Source organism: Gavialis gangeticus, unplaced genomic scaffold, assembly GCF_001723915.1.
Source record: "Gavialis gangeticus isolate Ggan-Ray unplaced genomic scaffold, GavGan_comp1, whole genome shotgun sequence".
In the NCBI taxonomy this organism is placed as follows: domain Eukaryota; kingdom Metazoa; phylum Chordata; order Crocodylia; family Gavialidae; genus Gavialis; species Gavialis gangeticus.
Window position 1 is genome coordinate 5,804,047 of NW_017729029.1, and position 20,874 is coordinate 5,824,920.

Here is a 20,874-nt window from a genome sequence, read left to right on the forward strand (position 1 = left end):
CTTGGGGGGGGGGGGGTTAGTATGGGATGCAGCTGGAAAGAAGGTAGAGCACAGTGCAGCACTCATCCCCAGCATCGTGGGAGGGGAGTGCACAATATCACCTGGGATGCAGCCAGCTGCCAGAAACATGGGTGGGCAAAGTGCCTTGGGTTTTGGGTCCTTAACCAGCTACTCACGGTCCTGGAAGTGCTTATCTGCTTCTTCACCCTCTGGTCAGTAGTGGGTTTAACTGGCTTCCACACATTCCTGGTAGCACTGAACCAGACAACCAATGAAGATGTGAGTGATGTCCCTTTGTACCGTTCTGCCTCTTCCCTTGCCCTTTTGATGCTCCCCTTTCACCAGTTCTCATTCATAGTTAGAGTCCTCTGTGTTGACAGTGGAGGGAAGTTGCATGTTGGTGTAAGCAGTATGTCCAGAATAGACCAGCACCACACTGGTTCTCTACTGCCACAGGCGCTCGAAGTATAATACAAGCAGTCCCTGAATTGGACAAGTACTACTGCTGCTAACAGACGTGGGGAAAAAATAAAAAGAGCAACGCTACTTTACCAGAGGAGGAAGTGAGTTAGTTTGACCCAGCTCCCCAGTATCTGTATAGATTGGGTGCTTCAGCAGGCCTTGTTGGCACTTTTATCTAATAGCTGATTCAATCAGCTATTAAATAAGTGCCAAAAAGCTCTGCTGAAGCACCCAATCTATATAGATTTTGGATGACCCGGGTCAAATTAACACGATGCCTCTTCTGGGCATGCGCTGCGCTTGTTGCAGGGTTGCACCAAGCTTAAAAGTGAAGTGCAGAGCTGAAAGTAAAATGCCTTTTTTTTCCATATGTGTAAGCAGCCTAATTGTCTCCCCAAAGTCCCTGCTTCATCAGTGGAGGAAAAATAAAGCCAAAACCCTTATTCTCTCCCATGCCTAGGCTGCAAGTAGTGGGTGTATGGCTATCATGCCATTGCTTCAGCCCTCACAGGGATAGCTACCAGGTAGCCTGAGGCTTGCCAAGCAGGGTCAACTGAAACAATTGGGCCCTGTTGTGAGATGTCATTGCCCTCTGACTCCCCTCCCTCTGCTGTGTGTGGAAGTCAGAGACAAAATACCCACGGTGGTCAGTGGAGGCTGCTGACTCTGGTGCTCAGGCTGAAAGGTAGCTCATGCTCTGTTTGGGTGGTGTTCTCATCTTTCAGATTAAGGGGTCATGGACTGGGAAGAACCGTGTGCAGAATCCCTACAGCCATGGAAACATTGTGAAGAACTGCTGTGAGGTGCTGTGTGGGCCTCTGCCACCTAGGTAAGTGCTAGGGGAGGAGCCCAGGTTTGCTCTTCTGAAAATGTTAGGCCTCTGGTTACTAAGGAGTCAATGTGTTTTGAGGCAGAAGGCACAGCCTGGCCTTGCCAGCCCTCATGTGTAGTGGGGCTGCACAGCTAGACGTGGGGTAGTACCAGCTGTTCTAGGGGAGTAAAGTGTGGTGTCTACAGAACACAAGGGGTTTGTTTGGAAGCAGAACCAGGATTTCCCAGAGGTGCTTGTGAGAGCAGCAACTCTCACTGCAGAGGTGGATTCACCCCCTGACTTCAGCCTGTTTTGCCTCTACCAGTTGGGGCAGACTTTGTTTAATCCATAAAGCAGTAAAAGTCCCTCCCTCCCTTCCTCTTTCTGCTGAAAGACACACCTCCTCCCTCTCCTCTTTCCCCTCTCCACCAGCTCCCCTGCCTGCTGCTGCTGCTTTCTTCACCACTGTGGGGCAGAGAAGCTCCAGAGCAGGCTGGGCTCAGCTGCGTGGGGAAGGTGGTGTGGTGGGAGAGTAGTTGACCCCACCTTGCCCAGTCCTGGAGCAGGCATAAGGGGGAAATGGAGCCCCTTCTGTCAGGTGGAGAGAAGGGGCAGAGAGGGGGTGTGCCTTTGAGCCGGAAGGGGGAAAGGAGTATTTTCATATGCTTTAGGGATTTTAAAAAGTCCCTGGAGGCTCCATAGTACAGTGCAATCCAAAAGAGAAGCGTAGCCCTGCCACTGTACCCTCTCTGGATCTGCCCCTGGGCATGTTGTACAACTCTGTAAGTTAGGTAAGTTCACATTCCTGGGACATCATTAGAGTATCAGTCCTTCCTGTGACAAAAAGTGTCACCCCCTCTGAATGGCACAGCCTGGAGACCTGGCCGCTAGGGAGCTAGCTTCCTCTTCTGACATCACAGCCTCAGTTTTGGGTGACTTCAAGGTTCTGCTTCAGACCTAGCCATGATGTCTCACATGAGGCTTGTGCTGGCAGGGGAGCAGGTGGATTTTTTTCCAAATGTGCAGATATTAAGAAGCCAAGATCAAGAGTAGAATAGATCTGTTCTGGAAAGGTTCCCTCCCATTTGTTGTGTTCATTCTTGTTTCACACTGATAGGGCTGCACCTTGCTGTTCTTCTAGCAGAGGGCATGGGTTTGAGACCTAGGTGTCCCTTCAGCCTTCCTAACTCTATTCCTTGCAGTGTGTTGGATAGACGGGGCATCTTGCAACAGGAGGAAAGCAGTGCTCGGGAGGAGAGCAGCACTCGAGGGCCCAGCGTGCAGAAAGAGAGCAGTGCTCAGGAGCCTGGTACTACTCAGGGGCTCGGTGCGCAGGAGGAGAGTGGTTCCCAGAAGGGCCACAACAGCCCTACACATCATGCTGCCGTAAGTGCTCCTTTAACATAGGCATAGAAGGGCATGTAGAATAATTGCCCTCCTCCCATGCAACCAGGAACTCTACACTCCTCTCCCATTGGCAACACTGACCAAAGGCCCTAGAGCTGGCCCTATAGATGTAGTGGCTGAGCTGTTGGGAGTGAGGAAGAGAAACACAGTTGTCCTTGGAATAAAGCTGAGTCCTGGGTTGAGGGACCTGCTGGCAGGGTCTTGCTTCAGGGGTATCTGGGTGGGATGGAGCTGTTAGGTGGCTGGCCCCCTTGGCCTTCTTGCCTGTGGTGCCACAAAGCCAAGCATGGTCTGCTGGGATTGTATTTCTTGATGGTGGCTGGTTGCCTGCACTCCACAGCAGGAACAATGTACATCATACTGAATAGTAAGCCCCAAAAGCATGGGCCTTGTTCTGGCTTTTGGTTGCCAGAGTCTTTCCTCTAAGTTGAATTTTTCACCCCTAGGTTATCAGCTATGTGTGAGGGCATCTCTTCAGCACCTCCTGTAGAAATGCTGTTGCACAGGTTGCTGTACCTGTTGTTCCTCGTTTTCTTTCCTTTCCTTCTCCTTCCCTCTCCCTGTTTCACCCTGCTTCCCCTTTCAGCAGTGTTGTTCATTGCAGACTCAGCTGAAAATGTAAACTAACCAGAAAGAACAGTGGTTGTGGGACTGCTGGCCTTTTTGGAGGGGAGGGTGGATATGGAGGCAGGCAGGCAGGGCTCCTTCAGGAGTTATTTCTCTCTTCCTCTCCATACTGCAGCTCCTCCACATGTGGCCTTTGTGTTAGAAAACCAGTTCAGTTTACTCTGTGAGCAGCCCAGGTACTTCTCAGGTGCCGTTGAGCACCATGGCTGGGCAGTGGCTTCTGGTTCCTGGTACTGATTTAAAGGAGTATTTTGGGCCTCGGGGATAAGATGTGATGATCCTTTATTCCATTCTTGTAAGCTCTGTAGAGTCTTATACAGAGGGAAACCTCTGCTTGACAGTCATTTTCTTTGATGTTAACTGAGCTTTTGAAAACAGCTGGTTTAAATGTCCTGGGTCTGCTAAGTCAAATGTGATCCTGTTTCCTTTAAGTCCATACAAGACAAACAGTAGAGGAAAGAACAATAAAGACAGAGAATGTAGCTTCTCTCTGGCAGTCTTGCTGCTGGGCAGTGCAGGCAGCACATCGCAGCTACTCTGAGATCAGGCAAACTTCTACCAGCGCTCGGCTGTTCACAGTGCTGCTTCAGCAGGCTCTCATGTCAGTGCTGCAGGAGGGGAGCTGTATCGGCAGTGAAGCCAAACTCTCACTAGAGATGAGTCATGAAGGGAATTCAGTTAACATTCAAGACATTGATGGCAGAGACTGCAAGCTCACGTTCCTTGCCAGGGTCAGCAGCCAGGCATAGTTATTTGAGAGCTTTGAGTCCATTTATGGCAGGATGTCTTTTAGGCCAGTGGGGGGGTGTCGTGGTGTGTCAGGGCATGGGAGCAGCACCAGCCATGGTGACGAAGTTTGCACTTTCCCACCTATGCTTTCTGCAGCTCCCTGGCTCTCATGGTGATCCTTGCTAGCCATGTCCAAAAAGGGCTGGCAATCTCATGCCACTAATGCTAACCAGTCACCACACGTTCTGATGACTCCAAGTGCCCCTTCCTAGACTGGCTTGTTATCATGCCAACCTGTGCCTTTACCAGAACCATAGCGAACCCTTCATACTTTGCACAATCCATTTTTTTGCCTGTCTTTCCTGAGAGCCTCTCTACTGCACTTATCTTTGCTTTCCAGGTAGAACTAGGGTCTCTACCATAGCTGAGCAGTGCTGTGCACATGTGTAATTGGAAAAGCGCACATTCTTATGGGGTGGGGAGAGTACCCCTCCAAACCATCACTCCCTCTCTCTCCTCTCTCACCAGGTCCCCTTGCCACCACTGAACAGTGTTAAAACACCGGAGGAGACTCAGCCGACTGTTGTGGAGCCCCCAGCCCAGCCTGGGGAAGATGGTCAAGCAGAGCACTAGCCTGTTCGAACAGGCGAACTTTCTTGTTTTGTCTGATCAAAGCTGGAAGCGATTGAGGAAAGGAGATGATGGGGCCGGATGGTGTGCGAGCGCGCGAGTCCTCATGGCTGTTTTGCTTTAGTCTTTATCAACTTCTGTTTGCGGCTGGTACGGTGCAGACTGCAGAATGCCTGGCACAGGTGCCAGTGGACTGAGTGTGAGCAGAGCATGTCAGTCGTTTCACTGGGTCTATCTCCACCCTTGCAGCTGGTCTCCCTGCGTGGCTGAATTGGGACCTCCTTGGTCTGTGGTTGGTCCTCACCAGTTAAACACTAGTCCCTTTTGGTATTGATCATCTCTCTCCTAGGTCCCAGTTGTGGCCTATGACTGATCAGCCACCTTGTAGTGGAGTTGCCCAGACTACAGCAGAATCGACCTGCTCCCTGTTGCTAAAGAATCATGATGGGAAGGAGAATGCATCCATACTGGTATTCTTCTTCCTCCTCCTTCACCCAGACTGTGATATTGTTTTATTGCTTAAGGTGGCAGGGATGGCCAGGAAATATTATTTTGGTGCCAAAAGGGCCAAAAGCTACGGGGGAGGTGTTCTGCTTGGAAACACGTTTTAAGTAGCTCCCTTCCCAGACTTCTCTCTCTTCATATGGTGCCGCAGCTGTAAGAGCACATAGGGGATAGTCTTTGTGTGGCAGCCTCCTTTTCTTTCCATGGGAGCCAAGGCTAGGTTTCCCGGGGTGGCTAGGAGCAACATACTGTCCTGCTGCATGTCTTGGCTCTGCAGTACATGCAGATTGGTCATGCTAGGGGTAAAGCAGAAGGGAGGAGCCCTCAGGTGTCTGGCTCCAGTGCTGAGGTTGGGGCAGGATTTGTTATTTGGTGTCTTCTCCTTTCTAGTGTCTATCCCAAGTGATGGTGCTTCCCTAGGGAAGCTGTGCTGGGGCTGAGTAGCCCTTGCTCTCAGGAAGTTTAATCTCAAGTTCACTCCTCATTTTTTTCCCCCCCCCTTTCTCCCTCTATCTCAGTCCCTGCCACTGGCTTTTCAGTGTTCTCTGAGCTCCCTCTCCCCTGCTCATTAGTGCTTGCAGGCTGCTCTGTATACTGATGAAGAGGGGTTTTGTTAAGGACTTGGCCTTGCCCTAGTTGTGACCCAAGGAATGAAATGGGAAAACTCCCAGGACCTCTCAGGAGCTCTGGTAGGCCACTGTGGAGTGCTTGGACAAGTTTCCCTGGCTCTCACTGACTCCATCTGTCTGATCTCCATATGTACTGAATTTTTCTGCTAGATACCCAGCCCTCATCACAGTATTTCATGGCCACATCCTACCTATCTGTAGCAGCTCACATTGGACAGGGCCTGCTGTTGCAGGAGGAGCTGTCTGGCACCTCACTGCTCTTGGCCTATGTGACCTAGTCCCAGTCAGTGGGATGGGAGAACTCTGTACTGGAAGACAATTCTGCTATGTCTCCTTTATAGCAATTCATCTCACTTCCTCCTTCTCCCCTTACCTTTCCCTCCCTCCCTCTTAGAGATGGCTCTTTCAAGGGAATCCTGCAATTGCCAGCCCCTGGAGAAGGATTCCTTTTGTGAGTACTCCATGCATCTTCAAGGGAGACAGTGCTGATTGCTGCCAGCTTATCTGAGGCAGTTTCCATCTGTCCCCAGAACCAGTGCCTGGTGACTTGCTGGAGGAAGGAAGGGCAGCCTTTTCTTCTCCTCCTCTATCACTTGTACTTTGACTTTCCCTGCAAGCTGCTGAGGGCGAAAGGAGTTGGGCCTAGTGCTGCAAGTCACTTGGGTCTCCAGCACTAATAAGGAGCTCCATATTTCTCTCTCATTCCTCCCACTCCTTTGCCCCCATGCCCACTGCTCTGTGCGTTTCTCAGTTGACATTGAGTTTGATGTTTCATTTGCTCCGCTTTGCTTAGGATGGGTGACCTGCACCATGTTCCATCTCCTGCCCCTGCAGTCTGTGTGCAGAGCAGCACTGAGCTCTCTGGGGCAGGGGGTGCTGCTGCCTACCAAAAACTCCCTTGGTAGGCAGCAGCATTCCCCCCCACCCCGCCTGAGAGTAGTGCTGTGTAGATTTTGGGGAGGAGCAGGAGGTAGGACTTCCATCCTGCTACTAAGAGTAGGATGCACAGGCTTGCTATTCATTAGGATTCCCTTAGCTTTGCTTGCCTGGATGACCTGGTCCCATGTCCATTCAGCCCTTAAAGGACCTCTCTGTGTGATCCTGATCTATCCTGCAAGCAGGGGCTAAATTTTTTGCATGTCTGCTCTTCTCTCTTTCCTACACCTTGAGCAGGGCTCAAAGCTGCCATTTCCTCTCAACTGCACTGCAGGCAGTACTTCCTAGTGCCTGTCCCCTCCAAGATCTGCCTCCTCATTGTGGATGAACACAGAGAAGGAGCCATGAGTCTGACTGACCTTCTAGTATTGCTGAGCCCTCAGCCAGGTTCTGGTTCCCCATATCCTACTCTCTGGAACCGTTATTCCTGCAGCATAGGCTCAGGTATCTGCCACTATTGGTGCTCTGCCCTGGCCCATGCTAGTGCCCTGTGCTGAAACTGTGGTGGGGGCAGCAGCCAGTCCTCTCCCGCCTGTCCTGCCACACTACTGACCAAATCTCTTACTTGTTGCAAAAAATGTATTTTTGTTTTTACTAATCTATTTTCTAATGTTACGTGTTAAACTTTGCCCACGGGGCAGGGCACAGACGCTGGTGGCACCTGCTGCTCCTTGTCTGCTCTGTTCAAGTTCTCAGTGAAGGAAGCCTTTTTGGAAACAGTAATGAAGGAATCTTAATCAGTTTGAAAACCCCTGAGGTGTGGCCTGTGCCTCTCTGTGTCTGCCTGCACCTTACTCTGCCCCACCAGGCCCTTCTGTGCAGCTCAGCCAGCTGGTGGTGTACAGCCCTGTTCTGTGCTCCTTACTGGGTCTCATGGTAAGGACGTCTCCCCTCTGCCAGCCACCAAGGATGCTGCACTTCATTGTTACTTTACTATTTTGACTCCTGCCTTTCTCTGGATACCAGTCAGAGCCAGTGGCCCTGTTGACCCCAGGGGCTGAAGGTAGCTGTGCTTGTGAGGCCCTCCAGGTTACTGCTGGAGGGTCTACTTCCCTCCTGTGACGGGGAGCTTTCACTTACTCCCAAAGAGGGTATTTCCTCTGCCTATCCAGCATTCCCTCTAAGCTGCGCAGCCACACAGGTGTGCTCATGCTGACCTGCCGGGTGCACCTGTGCAGCTGTGGACACCACACAGCTTAGAGGTAATGCAGCTCATTGGACTTGGGAAATGACAGCTCAGCACGGAAGCCAAGGAGACATTACAAGGGCAAAGTCTTCCAGCTAGATGCAAAGTCCAATCTTGCATAACACCCATGGCAGGGCAGGTCTGACCTAGGGTGTGCTTGCATGGCCAAAGGCAGCACCACCTGGATCTAGCTCGGTGCTAGCACTGAATCAAAAGCAGTATAGCCATGTATGTGCAGCACTGATCTTGCTGTTCTGAGAAGCAGAACAGATTAACTCATCCACAGTACCCTGCTCCCATGTCTGTACTACTTCTCAGTGTGCGATTGTGGGGCTATTTCAGCAGTTTCCTTCTGCCATGTAAACATCCTGATGATCTCTGCCACATCCTGCTTCATGCTGTACTGGTTCCTCCATGGCCTTTTTATGCAACCTACCTTCCACCATCTTCACCATGCAGACAAATTAATATATAGCACATGTGCAAGTTCAGGATCAAGAGAAAAAAGTTCCTTGCTCCTTACTCTCTCTGTTATACTGTTTATAATGGGGACAGCTCCATCCTTGTGTTTCTCTTGAGAATCCCAGCTGTAGCTGGCTCAAAGAAGGGCCAACAATTTGGATTATTAGCTGCATGTGTGTGGAGAGTTAAGGGGGACAGAGTGATGGAGCAGGGTCTTATGGAGACCCTCCAGTGTTGAGAGGACCATGAAGAGATACTGCAGTGGAATGCGAGATGGCAGCTTCTTTCTGGGGAGGGGTTTGAACTGGCTGCAGCCCAAGGGAAAATGGCCTTGCGCCAACTCACCCCCTGTGAGGGGGTGCTGCCTAGGATCTAAAGCTCTTTTACTATGGTCGAGGTAGACATGAGACCAGGCTGTGGAGTGCTGGGTAGCAGAGCATGCTTTATTGAGATGAAGCACAAGGTAGTGAGTTAAATGCCTAAACCTACATGGCTGGAACACAGGCTGAGAAGTCACAGGCTTGGAGACTCAGCCCTTGGGCCAGATGGAACCTGATTTAAGCATATATAATTCCCATGAATAGCTGTGGGTGTTGCAACCTTGTCTTCTGGGATGAGTTGGCCCGTGACTGTGTAGATAAGATGCAAAGGAACCCTGCTCTGGTGCAAAATGATGTGCCAAGAACATGAGACCTTCCCTGAGTTGGGCATGAACTTAGTTTCTTGGCTTGTTATCCCAGTGGAAAGCTAGCCAGAAAACAACTTCAGTGAAGATGATCTTGTCAGAGTTGCTCATGGGCCCAGTCCTGATTGGGACGAAGCATGTAGTTCTTTAGCTGGGTAGGCCCCTGCTCCTCTGCATGCCATTGGCCTCTATTGCACCGTTAGCTGCACTCATAATCAGTTTGTCTGTCCCACAGTGCTGCTGGGACTGTTGGTCGGGGGCCACCTAAAGTGAAGTGTGAGCTCTGTAGAGGTGGCTCTGCACCTGGCAGGAGTTGCTCTTCCTCTTCTGGCTGCAGTCCTGGGGATACGTGGAGCAAATGCTGAGGATTCAAAAGCATCATAATCTCTGTATCTGCTCCCTTCCTCTTTTTTCCATTCTTAGGACAGGCACCTCATACTCAGGCAGGCTTAGCCTGCCCCCCTCTGACCAGCCCCATTCCTGCAGCAGAGGGAGGATCGGTCTTGTGCAAGAGTCTGATCCAATTACAGACAGTGTTGTGAGACACAGCTACGCCTCTTTCCAGCTTCCCAAACAAGCACTGCTGTGCTGGCCCCAGAATCATGTCTGAGATGGGGGAGTAATAGCCTAGTGCAGCTTTGCTGTGCTGAGCCAACTCAAGACTTTAGTCAGGGGAGCTGCTGTAGCATGGCTGCATTTCAAGCCCTATGCTGTCCTCTGACCAAAAACAACCAGCTATGGGACCTGATCTCTGCTCTCTGTTAAACCTGCTCCCAACACAGCCAGCCACACTTTGCTGGGAGTGAAAAATGCCTGTTACTACAGAAAGGCGGCTACAGCTTCTCTCACAGCTGTCCATCCACCGTGTCTTAAGGAGACAGGTTTGGTCATGACAGCCATTACTGTTACCTGCAACCTGTCTACACCACTCCTGGATCAGCCTAGAAACCCATGTCTCAGACCTCCTCACTCAGTGCCTGGGCCCATCCCCCCTCCAGCATCAGCTGCTACCTCCACCTGTAATTGCCTGTCCCAGTAGGGAAGAATGCTTCCACCCACCCACTGGTACATAGTTGCCAGAGTAGCCTGTGTTTGATACTGGGGGTCTTCAGCTGGGAAGTGCATCCCCACTGCACAAACGACACAGCAACAAGGCTTGCAGTATCTGCCTGGGTGTGCATGGCGTAATAGTTGACCTTTGGGGAAAGAGCTAGGCAGCTACCTAGTTGAGGCCCCTACCACCAGCAGAGGCCTGGCAGAGGAGGCAGGAAGCAGTTGGGACCGGGTAGAGGAACAAATTAAGAGTCTTTGTGGCTAGGAAGATGGCAGGGGGAGGGGGGCGTGGCATAAAAGTAAACTGTTACAGAAGCAGGTCCTGTGTCTGCCAGGAGAACAGTGGCTTGGGGTAGGCCCTGGCACAGTTCGTAGGGGAGAGGCCTATCCTGGTGTGGGAATTGTGGCAGCCATGAACTGTTCCCAGTGTCCCTTCCTGTGGCACTCGCAGTGCCAACAAAGGAGAATTTGTCCCGCTTTGGACATATCCCAATACTGGTGGGGGCCTGAGCAGTGTCCCAGTGGTGGCCCCTGGCCAAGCAGATTCAGTGCCTGGACGGGGCAGTTCTGGGAGGCTCGGGCAAGGCAGGGTGGTGGGTTCAGGAGGATTGTTCCAGAGAGAGAGCCTGAAGTTGCTCCTCTGTGCTGTTCAGCTCTGTTTCATCTCGGCTGTTCTCCAGTGTCTCTGATCCCTCGAAGCAGCCCGAGTCACGGGGAATATCCCCTTTGGGGTCCAAGGGTGAGGGGTGTAGCTCAGAGCTCTCTCCTTCTTCGGTCTCACTGGCTGCTGTGTGGAGAGGGCAAAACGTTAAAGGGCAAGGTCTGCTCCTGTATAGAGCTCTGAGCAGGCCCAAGTTGTCTTGAGCTAGCTCCAGGGGTTGGTCCTACTGCCCATTGCTATGAGGCTGCTCCCTGAGGTTGTGTGGAAGCATTCTGGGTAAAGGCATGCAACCTGCTCTAGGCCTAGCTGCCTGCAGTAGGTAAGCCCTTGGCATCCTCCATTGCACATTGCACCTACCCCCAGAAGCACTGAGCAGCCTATAGCTGGGCTCTGGTGCTCTCATTTGCCTGGCTGGGGATGCTCCCTTGGCAGAGCAGTTGCTACATGGGATTGCAGATTGAGGCCCTCATGGTCCAGTGCAGGGCAGTCTGCCTCTGGTTGCCCACTGGGGCCCTAGGGATTAGCCTGTCCTAGCTGGATAGGCCTGCCTACTGTGGCGTGTGCTCAGAGCAGGAGCCAGACTAAGGGGCCATATCTGGCCTGGAACTCACAGGCTTGTGGGTCTATGATTCCTAGGAGGAAGAGAGTTTAGGGGGAGGGGGTGTGGCAACTGTCCATTCAGACTGACTCCAGTGTTGTCTGTCTCTTACTGTCATAATCCAACAGCAGGTCAGCAGCTGTGAGCAGCTTGGCACGGTGCTGGGGGTCCATGATATTCAACTCATTCAGGTGGGTCTCCCGGAGCTCCTTGAAGTCCTCCAGGGTCTGGTAGCCATTCAGTAACAAGGTGGAGATGTGCTCCTGGAGAAGGGGAAAACCAAGAATGTGGCACAGCTGCACAGTCATGGCAGTTGGAATTGAGAGCGAGGGCTCTGATGATCCCACAGCCACAAGATTTGCCCAGGGCCTCACCAGGCTACAGACCCATGATCTTCTTTAGAACATCCTAGTCCAAGCACATGCCTAAATCCCCAGCTGCCAAAAGCTCCAGCTACATTCTAACAACATGGCCACTTCCTGACAATCAGAGTGCTAGAGCTGATGGCAGAAAGTAAGGGAGTGGCCTTTGTGATCTACAGCCTACAGGCAGGTCATATACACCAGGCTAGCACAGAGTTAACGTTCTCAGAGCTGCCTTGGGCCCCTTCCATACAAAGCCTTGGAAAGAGCCCTCAGGCAGCGAGTGACCAGCAGCAGTGGTTCAGGAGTGTGGGCTGGTCTGTGCATGCTGGACTCTGGGTACAGGTAGCTCCTGCTCACTGTTCCTGATCCTAATCAAGGGAGAAGGCAAAATGCCATTCTGCTGTGTTTGGGCTGTGGCCCCAGAGTGGGGCAGAGCACTGCCACTACTGGGACACTGTACTGGACTGTGTTGAAGGCTTGAGGTGTACCTCACTCTCACTGTTCAAGAGTAAAGCATAAGCTATTTGCCATGTGCTGCAGGTTTGAGGTACCTGTGGGCAGCCTGGCAAAGTTCTATACACTCTTTCTCAGTCCGACTCCTGACTCCTTGGCAACGCACATCCCAGTTGCAGAGAACCCTGGGGCAAGCACAAAACTCATGCACAGGGGGCACATCTACACATGAAATTAATTTGATGCAATAAATTCTAACATTGCTTCTGGGCACAGGGTTTGCACGTGTACCTGGGACTGCAGCACGTTGAGCTGGGGCAAAGTAGCCCTGGCTGGCAGGGGGCTCTGCGGGGGCACAGCCTGCTAGCCTAGGGCTGCACTGACCTGGCTCAACATGCTGCAGAGGGACTGACTGAGCCTCAGCCAGCCCCAGTCAGCATCTACACGTGCATTACAGTGAAGTAAATAACTCTGTCATAGGATAGGATTTGTGTTGGGCAGTACTAGCCTATGGCAGAGTTGATTAGTTTACTCCAGCCTAATAGCACCACATGTGTAGATGCTGACACTTTACTGTGGAGCTAATTAGATGCACCTAGGGTGTGTCTGCCTGCCCAGTATATCCCAGCTCTTCTTGTAGGGGGATGGGGGGGTGGGAATTGAGAAGTCCCTCTTAAGAGCAGCACCAGGGCCTGTGGAGGCAGGAGCTGCCAGGGGCTTGGTGTGGGTGTTTCTTGGAATCCAAGTGGAGTTTGGGGGATAAAGCTAATGCTCTCCACCCCTGCACAGCTTTGCATCCCCTTTCCTCCCCCACCCCCTGCACTGCTTTCCTCTCTCTTTCTGAGAAGCAGCAGCAGCACCATGTTGGTGCCTGCTCCACCCCCTGTCTTCACACTGTCATGCCCTTTCAAGAACTGTCCCAAAGCTATTTTCCATCCCTTTCCCTTCCATCTCACACCCCTGTGCTCTCCCCTTCTCAGCACCCCTACCCCCATCCTCTCTTTCTTTTCAAGTCCAGCCCTCAGGAAAGCAGTGCCCACTCCACTAGCTAAGAGCAACACTTTGAGAACTGAAAAACAGACTTGTGACTTCACAGTGGCGGAACAGCAGCTCTCTGGCATGGGGCTTTTTAGAGCAGTTGTTACCTGCTCTGTACGTGTGCTGCAGGGTCCACCATTGCCAATCCAACAGCCACAGCCAGGAGGTTTTCCCAAGAACTGAATGAGCTATGGCAGGTATGGGAGTTGCTTAGGGTTGTGCTTCCAGCTTTTTTTTTTTTTTAAATGAAAGCTGGGCCTTGCAAAAAGCCCGGCTCTCCTGCATCTCTGCTAGGACCCGGAGCTGGTGGCAGAGGCAATCTGCACCTTTCCTTCAGGGAGTGCTGCAAAGATGCTGCTTGCCTGCCCTGCCCTCTCCCCATGTGCCCTCCCTGGAGCCACCACCACCTGCCCTGCTCTCTCACCTGCAGATTTATGCGCTCCAGCAGCTCATGCAGGGTCTTGGGCTTGGGTCGTTTGCTCTTGCTCTGCCTGCGGCTCTTCCGTACGGGCACAGTTTCCTCAGGGATGATGTCCACATAGATGAACTTGAAGGAGCCCACTCTGTTGTTCAGGAGCCCAGTCCAGGTGCCCACAGGTGGCTTCTCGATGATCCTGATGATGTCCCCTTTCTGTGACAGGCACCAAGGGAGGCCCATAAGTAACTGCCCCACCCAACATAGGAGGGTTGTGCCTAGGCCAGGGTGGGAAGCAGAATGTTCCCAGTCCACTCTAAGCTGTGTTTGTTGGGGCTGGGCCTGTAGTGAGGAGTGGGGACACTGGGAAGCCTGTGCTGTGCTTTTTCTCTACACGTCCCATAGTGCCACCAGGCTCGGGCAGGGCTGGCCTACTAGCACTGTGACACCTGGCTGCTCCTCTACACTGCATGGGTTGCCTAAGATGCCAAAAAGCAGAAGATATCCAGAATTTGGGTATCAGCATTTGGAAGGCACCAGGGCAGGCAACCTAGCACTGGGGCTACTGTCACTGACTTTTTTTGGCCCAAATGCTTGTACTCCCTCCAGGCAGGCACCTATCCTAGAGAAGACCATAAGGACATGGAACCCCGAGATGAATGACTTACAGTGGGGAAAAATTTGGGTTTGTGCCCTTGGTGTAGGTCCCTGAGTAGAGAGCAGGTTTTCCCAGTGCTGTCCTATGAAAAGTATGTCTCACCTTGGTTGATGTTACAGATCTGCCAGTCATGGGGTATCTTCACAGTGGGTCAGGGTTACAGATCAGCTGAGCAACGATGGGAGGTTTAGACAGATAGGCGTGACTCTTACTGTCTTGTAGTTTAGGCTGTGACCTCCATGTGCACTGAATGGGAGTTGCCCATTCCTACATTTGACATTTAGGGTCCTACCATGCACACAAGGGAGGCCTGGGCCCTTTGTTGCCTTTCCATTATGCCCATGTAACTCCAGTGACTGACTAACAGTTTGGACAAAGGGAATCTTAGTTGAAGGTGCAGCACTCCAATCTCCCATAGCTATTGGGAGAGAGGCCAACAAACACCCTGAGTCCCCTCCCTTGCAGCGAAGCCAGGGCTCCTGGCTCAGTGATTTCCAACACCAAGCAAGCAGGAGCCTTCCCCTCCTGACCGTGTTTCTGCAAACCCTAGTCCTGCCCCCTGTAGCAGGAATGCCACTGTGTTTTGTTTTCAGAGACGGCTTGTTCCCTGTCCAACTGCTGCCTCCCCAGAAACTCGCTGGCCTTCCCCTTGCCCTAAAACATCAGGGACTTACCCTGAGCTTCAGAGAGTCCTTGTCATATGGGCTGGGGGTGAAGTCCGTGTGGACACGAGCTTTACCACAGAAGGGGCCAGTGTATGGTGGGCTGGTCTCCTCCATCCTCAGGCTGTCACGGTTGTTGCATGTGTAGCTAGGGCTGATCACTTCACTTCCTGCAGGTGGGGGGAACCAAGTCAGCCTCTCCTTGTGACCCAGCACAGCTTGCAAGACTTGCTCCCATTCTCTGGGGGCAGCATACTGGCCAAGTGGGCTGGGTTTTGCTGTGTGCTTGATGGATGTGGGTGTGCCTTTGTCACTTGCACTGGTCTCAAGTTTCTTTTCCTCGTACCCTCCTGCACCAGACTACTGCATGCCAATGAGGCCATTCTGGGCAGAATAGCTACAATCCTGGGGACTCCACATAAGAATCGCACTGTAACACAGGGCTGGAAATCAAAGCTGCCCGTCTATCGCCTCAGCTGTGCTTAGCAACGTTCCCCCTTCCCCGCTCCACATGGGAATGCCGGGGCCCAGGACCTGGCACCTTTGAATCCCTGCACAGCCAAGCCAAACAAGTAGAGGCCAGTTGTTTCCTGCAAAGCACCAGCAGGGAGCAGGATCCATGGGCTTGGAGGAGGGGTGGCTATCCAGGCAGCTGCCATGTGTTACAACTAAAGCAAGCTTGGTCACAAACCCCACAGAAAGGTGCAAGAAATCACAGCTGTGTGTACCAGGTATAGGTGCCTGAGCTGGCCCAACAGTCACACAGCCAGCTGAGTGTGAGCACCACGGGGCAACTCCTGCACTAGACGGGTATGGAAATCCCTCACCCTTAAGATGGTGCCACATTGTGGCAGGAGTATACAGGGCACTGGCTCCTCCACCCTAAAGGCCCAGGCCAATGTGGGCAGAGACTTGGCCTCCCTAAATAGTGCTCCTCGACTGTGCTCTGGTAAAGATGGCTTTGGCCCCTCAGAGCTAGTAGTGCAATGCAGGAAGGGGGAAGACTCTGCCCTCCTGGGCTGGGGGCGTGGCTGAGCACAAAGGGGGAGGAGCCTGTTCTATGGGCAGTGCCGGATTATGACATGCTGAGGCCCTAAACGATGTCCATCTCAAGAGGGCCCATACAACAATAATAATCCATGAAAATTAGTTTTCATGAAATTTTAAGATGAATTATTGTTATTTCTGCACAAATTTATGTACTCAATATGAATAATAACTGTGGAGCCATATATATGTATATTTTTGTCATATTAGAATGAAAATGTCCAGGTTTTTGCAGCCCTAAACTGTATCTTAAGTAGCTTGAGCCTAAATCCGGCACTTCCTGTGGATCTGTCCCAACCAGCCACGCCTGCCCGGGCAGCTACCAGTCCTGCTGGGCTATCACCTCCTGCAGAGGAAAAGCTAGTGGGGACCTGGAAGGGGCTGATGTGAGCTCACAATAATGAGAGCACTGAGGTGTGTGAGCACATAACTTTAGGGTGCAGGCCTGCCCATGCACTCACCACTGGACAGCTGGCGGCTAAGCTGCGAGTGTACGCTGTCCTCCGCCTCCACGTAGGACAAGGGCATCTTCTCAGAACTCTGCTCATCCAAGCTGCTGTCCAGAGATAGGGGTGACATGGAGCCCTCCTCTCCAGCTTCCCCCTGCAGGTAATAAGCAGGCACCATGGCAGCTAGTCCTGCTGGACTGTCTTGGTGACCCTGGTAGGCTCCCCTGAAGCAGATCAGAGAGCCTGGGAGCTGGCACTAATCCATATTGGAGGGTTGGAGCCAGGGTCATATCTCCCCTCCCCATGTCCAAAAGCAAAGCAAGCTAGGGACTCAGCTGCCACGGTGCAGATCCCAACCAGGTTGGTTGAATTCAGAAGCAGGAGACCCTGGGGGATCTTCCCATAGGAGGCAGGAAAGCTGTGGAGACCTGGCAGAGGTTGCCTCCCTCCGACTGGGTTTCCTCACAGTGGGATGCTTTGGGGCAGGGCTGTCCAACTTCCAAGTGGCCAGGGCCCACAGACCCCTTGGGCCACACTAGAGCAAGCTACAGTCCCCTCCCCTTCCCTGGGCTGTACATCCCATGGATGCCTCCCACTGCTGCCCCTCATTACAGCATGTATCCACAACCCTCCCCCCACAGCTGCACTGCATACCCGAAACCCCCACCCCCCTACACCACATGCCTGCATGGGCACTCCACCAAAGCAACACAAGCCTGCACCCCCAACTGCCCTCCACTCCCCGCTGCGCTGCACACTTCAGAGGGACCCTCAGCTCTTGGATACCACACTGCCTACCCTATCCCCCACAGGGCAGGCACAGGAAGCTGCAGCTGGAGGAGGCAGAGGGAGCCTGGGGACTTTGGCTGCTGCTGCAAGCTGAGCCATGGGGGAGCAGGAGCCCCCAGGCTGCAATTTATCCTCTTGCAGGCTGCATGCAGCTGCCAGTTGGATAGCCCTGCTTTGGATGAACATTAGTGAAGCCCCTTCCCCTGACAGGTCAGTGGGTACCAAACCCTGAGAACTGCATGGAGGGCCAGGAGAATTGTCAGCCCAGGCATGTTGGGCCGATAGAGGAGGCTCAGGGGCATGAGGTGAGTCCTCAGCAACCTGCAATGGCAAAGAGCGGAAGTTGGAGGAGTCATTCCCCAGCTCAGCTCAGCCTTTCCTCCTTTCCAGGTTGTGCCGAGTTCAGCTTGCAGAAGATGCCTGCCTGGACTTGTTTAGCATGTTCCCCCTTTCTTCCTGTTCCTGCACTTCTCTGTACTTGTTCCTGTGCTGTGCAGGCAGCCTCCTTCTGGCTAAAGTGGTTACTTTGCATGCCAGGGTGACACGGTGAATCCTGGGACCATGTAATTCAAAGCTTACTTGGCTACAGTGGTTTGAACCAACCTTGGTGGCCTCTAGAAAGGCACAGTAAGGGCCTCAGGGACAGCAGGAGGAGAACTGTTGTAGTTGGAAAATATAGGCAGAGGTGTAACTAGCAAGTTTTGTGTCCCAGTCAAAACTCCCCTGGGCACGGGGCAGAGGGGGAAGGAGGGACTTACCTGCCCCAGGGACTCAAAGATTCCCCATCGGTGCCCAGCTCCTATGGGTATGGGGAATAGGTACAGGGCTCCACACAACATGAGCCCACATGCTATTGGGAATGAGCCATTCCATAGCTGGAGCATGGCTCACTGATTAGGAGCCCAAATGGCAGCCCAGCAAGTAAACAGTCAGGTTATTCTGAAGGGAGTGAGCTGGATGTCCATCAGTTGGAGGCATGTGTGTTGCTGAGCTCAGTGCTCAGACACTGGCATGTGTGAAGCTGGGGGGCACCCAGGTAGTGAATCCTTGGGGAGCCAGTGGGGTCATTGATGCAATTGGTGCAGCCTGGCTCCACACAGGATAAACTCACACCTCAGGCCAGGTGGAGAGTCCCCTTCTACCCACAGGCAGGCAGCTGGGGTTCCTCTCCCACTCCCATGCAGGGACTGCTAGTATCTGTCCCACACATCATGGGAAACAATCAGTGCCCTGTGCAAGTGCCCCCCTCTCTTCCCTCCTGCCCTCCACCCACCCGCTGGTGACCTGCACTGGGGCGTATTTCTAGCATGTCAGAGGTCTGACTGAGGAAATGATCAGATTCAAGCCCTGCTCAGCTGCCCCCAATCCCTCCAATGAGCAGCAATGAAATAGATAACTGTTAACATTCACAGGGTGACCACTAATCTCCAGAATTAACAGAGCTCAAAGAGGCCCGGGGCAGTCAGCCCTTGTCTCCATTGCCTGTCTGCATGGTCCTCTCTGCAGTGACAAGGACTACAGGTTCTCCTGGACCAGGGGTTGTCAGAGACAAGCTGGGCTGGCTGGTATTAGCTCCTTCCAAGCCCACTCGCAATCCTGCTCCGGGCCTTAGTAAGCCTATGTGGCTGGAATACTAGGCTTCCACCTGGTGCTGACACTATGCTGTTTGAGTACCAGCTCCTTACCTTCGCTTCAGACAGCGCTTTCACCGCCACCCTGCCCATCTTCCTGTTCATGGTGCGGGAGATTACAGCCCTCCACTTCTTGCCCAGCTTCATTCCACTGCTTTTGGAGGGGTCCTCTGAAGCAGCACTTCCAAGGGCATCCTCAGGGATCTACAGGGAGTGACATGGCCAAATGGGTGGTGGGTGCTGGACAACAGAAATGACCCAATTTTCCCTTGACAAAGCAGGGATGGTGAGCCCCCTTGTGCTGCCACGTGAAGAACCAGGGGGATGAGGCCTGACTTTCTGCCAAGCAGAAACCTCCCCAGGTAAACCCCAGAGAAGCAAACTGGAAAGCCTATACACTTGGCCTTCCAGAAAGAGGCACATCTGTGGGTACCAGATTTGCCAGCACCACACCTGGCACCTCTGCTAGAGCTGAGAGATGGGAGTGGAATTCTCCCCTCAGTGACCTCCCACTAGCCTGGAGAGAAGTCCTGCCATGGGGAGCAGGGGGGCAGGCTGTGGGCCTCTCCAGCTCCTCTGAGCAGCCTAAGTGGGAGCAGGATGAGAGAGGCAGAGCAGGGCCCATCTTGGCTCCAGAAGAAAGCTGGGGATGTCTGTGTCCCAAAGAGGAGCAGACTGGGGATTGGGTAAAACGGAGACTGCATGGTCCAGAATGGAGACCCCGAGGGGGAAGCAGTGCCAGGTGGGTGCCCCTGTGGGCAGATAGCAGAAATGGCAATGGGGCATGCTCCAGGGAGTGACAATCCTGGCTGCAGCAGGGTGCTGATATCAGGACAGATACTCACGTTCTCCTCCAAGCTAAATTCCTTCTCGCTCACCCCAGGGGAACTGGGCTTGGACTTGGCAAAATCCTTGAAGCTGCTGGAACGTTGGAGGGAGAGCTGCAGGGGAAGTGGGGACACCATAAGAATGTGAGCCCTGGTGGTACAGCACAGCCACCGGCCAGGCAGGGCTGCCCTTTTTGGAAAGGCCTGGCTCTTACCCCTGCCCTTCTGGGGCTGTTGGGGGCACCTCCCCACAAGGGGGGTGTGGAATCTACAAGCAGAGACCAGGGCATGGATCAAGAACAAGGCTGTGAAGCTTCACCACACCTGGACCTTTCCCACCTGCATGTCCCACGGCTTTCACTGGCTCACTCCCCCTGAGTGAGACCTCTCCTGTCCATGTCTGGCTCAGTTGTCCCTTTCTTTGGGACAGACCCACCCTGCACTTACCCCTGCTCTGGCAGTGTAGTTGTTTCTCTTGGCCCCTGATCCAATTCACTGGGCAAGACGATGCTAACAGCAGCCCTCTGCCTTTCCCACGAGCCACTGCAGGTGCCTTACAAACAGCTGCAGGCCACGGCAGGGTCGGGGGAGGGCCATCTCCCAGGCTTTACAGAAAAAGAAACTGAGCCACAGCCACTGGCCAGGATCACACATGTAATTAATGCTCCTGGGTGCATGTCTACATATGTAATTAATGCACACGAATAAACTCCAGAGCTTATTGCTCCTGAGTTTTTTGCTCCTGGGTGAGGCGTTTGAACATGCACCCAGGAGCAAAATACTCCAGAGCCATTAGCACTGGAGTTTATTTGTACACAGTGCAGGGAGCCTGGTGAGAGTAACCCAGACTGGCAGGGGACCCAGCGGGTCAGCCCTGGGCTGTCTGCTCTGACGGGGCTCTATGTGCTGAGGAGTGGATGGCTAAGGCACAAGCAGACCCCGTGCTGAAGCACCCTCATGCATCAACACCACCCCCCACCCCCCAACACTTCTGCCACAGCACATGCAGCCTCACTGGAACAGCCCTGGTTACCTGCCAGCCCAGGGCTGCTCCCAGGGCTCCATATGCTGTGGAGAGGCTGGCTGGGGTAACAAAGGTGCTTCAGTGTCAGGGGTTGCCTACTGGCTAGTCCCACACTGAAGCATCCTTGTGCCCCAGC

The 20,874-nt window shown here is 53.1% G+C and overlaps 2 protein-coding genes across 3 annotated transcripts in view; one reads left to right on the forward strand and one right to left on the reverse strand.

Annotated features, from left to right (window-relative positions):
* ZDHHC9 (zinc finger DHHC-type containing 9) overlaps positions 1-7,486 on the forward strand; it is a 50,838-nt gene extending 43,352 nt beyond the window's left edge. Inside the window, exons 7-10 of the mRNA XM_019521153.1 lie at positions 177-279; positions 1,188-1,291; positions 2,476-2,659; positions 4,565-7,486. Of these exons, the coding sequence (XP_019376698.1) occupies positions 177-279; positions 1,188-1,291; positions 2,476-2,659; positions 4,565-4,669 (496 nt within the window). The 3' untranslated portion in view covers positions 4,670-7,486. The remainder of the gene's footprint in view (positions 1-176; positions 280-1,187; positions 1,292-2,475; positions 2,660-4,564) is intronic.
* SASH3 (SAM and SH3 domain containing 3) overlaps positions 5,666-20,874 on the reverse strand; it is a 26,805-nt gene continuing 11,596 nt past the window's right edge. Inside the window, exons 2-8 of one of the 2 annotated variants that reach the window (XM_019521155.1) lie at positions 19,733-19,828; positions 18,942-19,091; positions 16,480-16,621; positions 14,984-15,141; positions 13,661-13,867; positions 11,493-11,643; positions 5,666-10,905 (exon numbers count right to left, since the gene is read on the reverse strand). In XM_019521155.1, the coding sequence (XP_019376700.1) occupies positions 10,721-10,905; positions 11,493-11,643; positions 13,661-13,867; positions 14,984-15,141; positions 16,480-16,621; positions 18,942-19,091; positions 19,733-19,828 (1,089 nt within the window). In that variant the 3' untranslated portion in view covers positions 5,666-10,720. Of the gene's footprint in view, positions 10,909-11,492; positions 11,644-13,660; positions 13,868-14,983; positions 15,142-16,479; positions 16,622-18,941; positions 19,092-19,732; positions 19,829-20,874 lie in introns of both variants that reach the window. The other variant, XM_019521154.1, reaches the window with a different exon arrangement.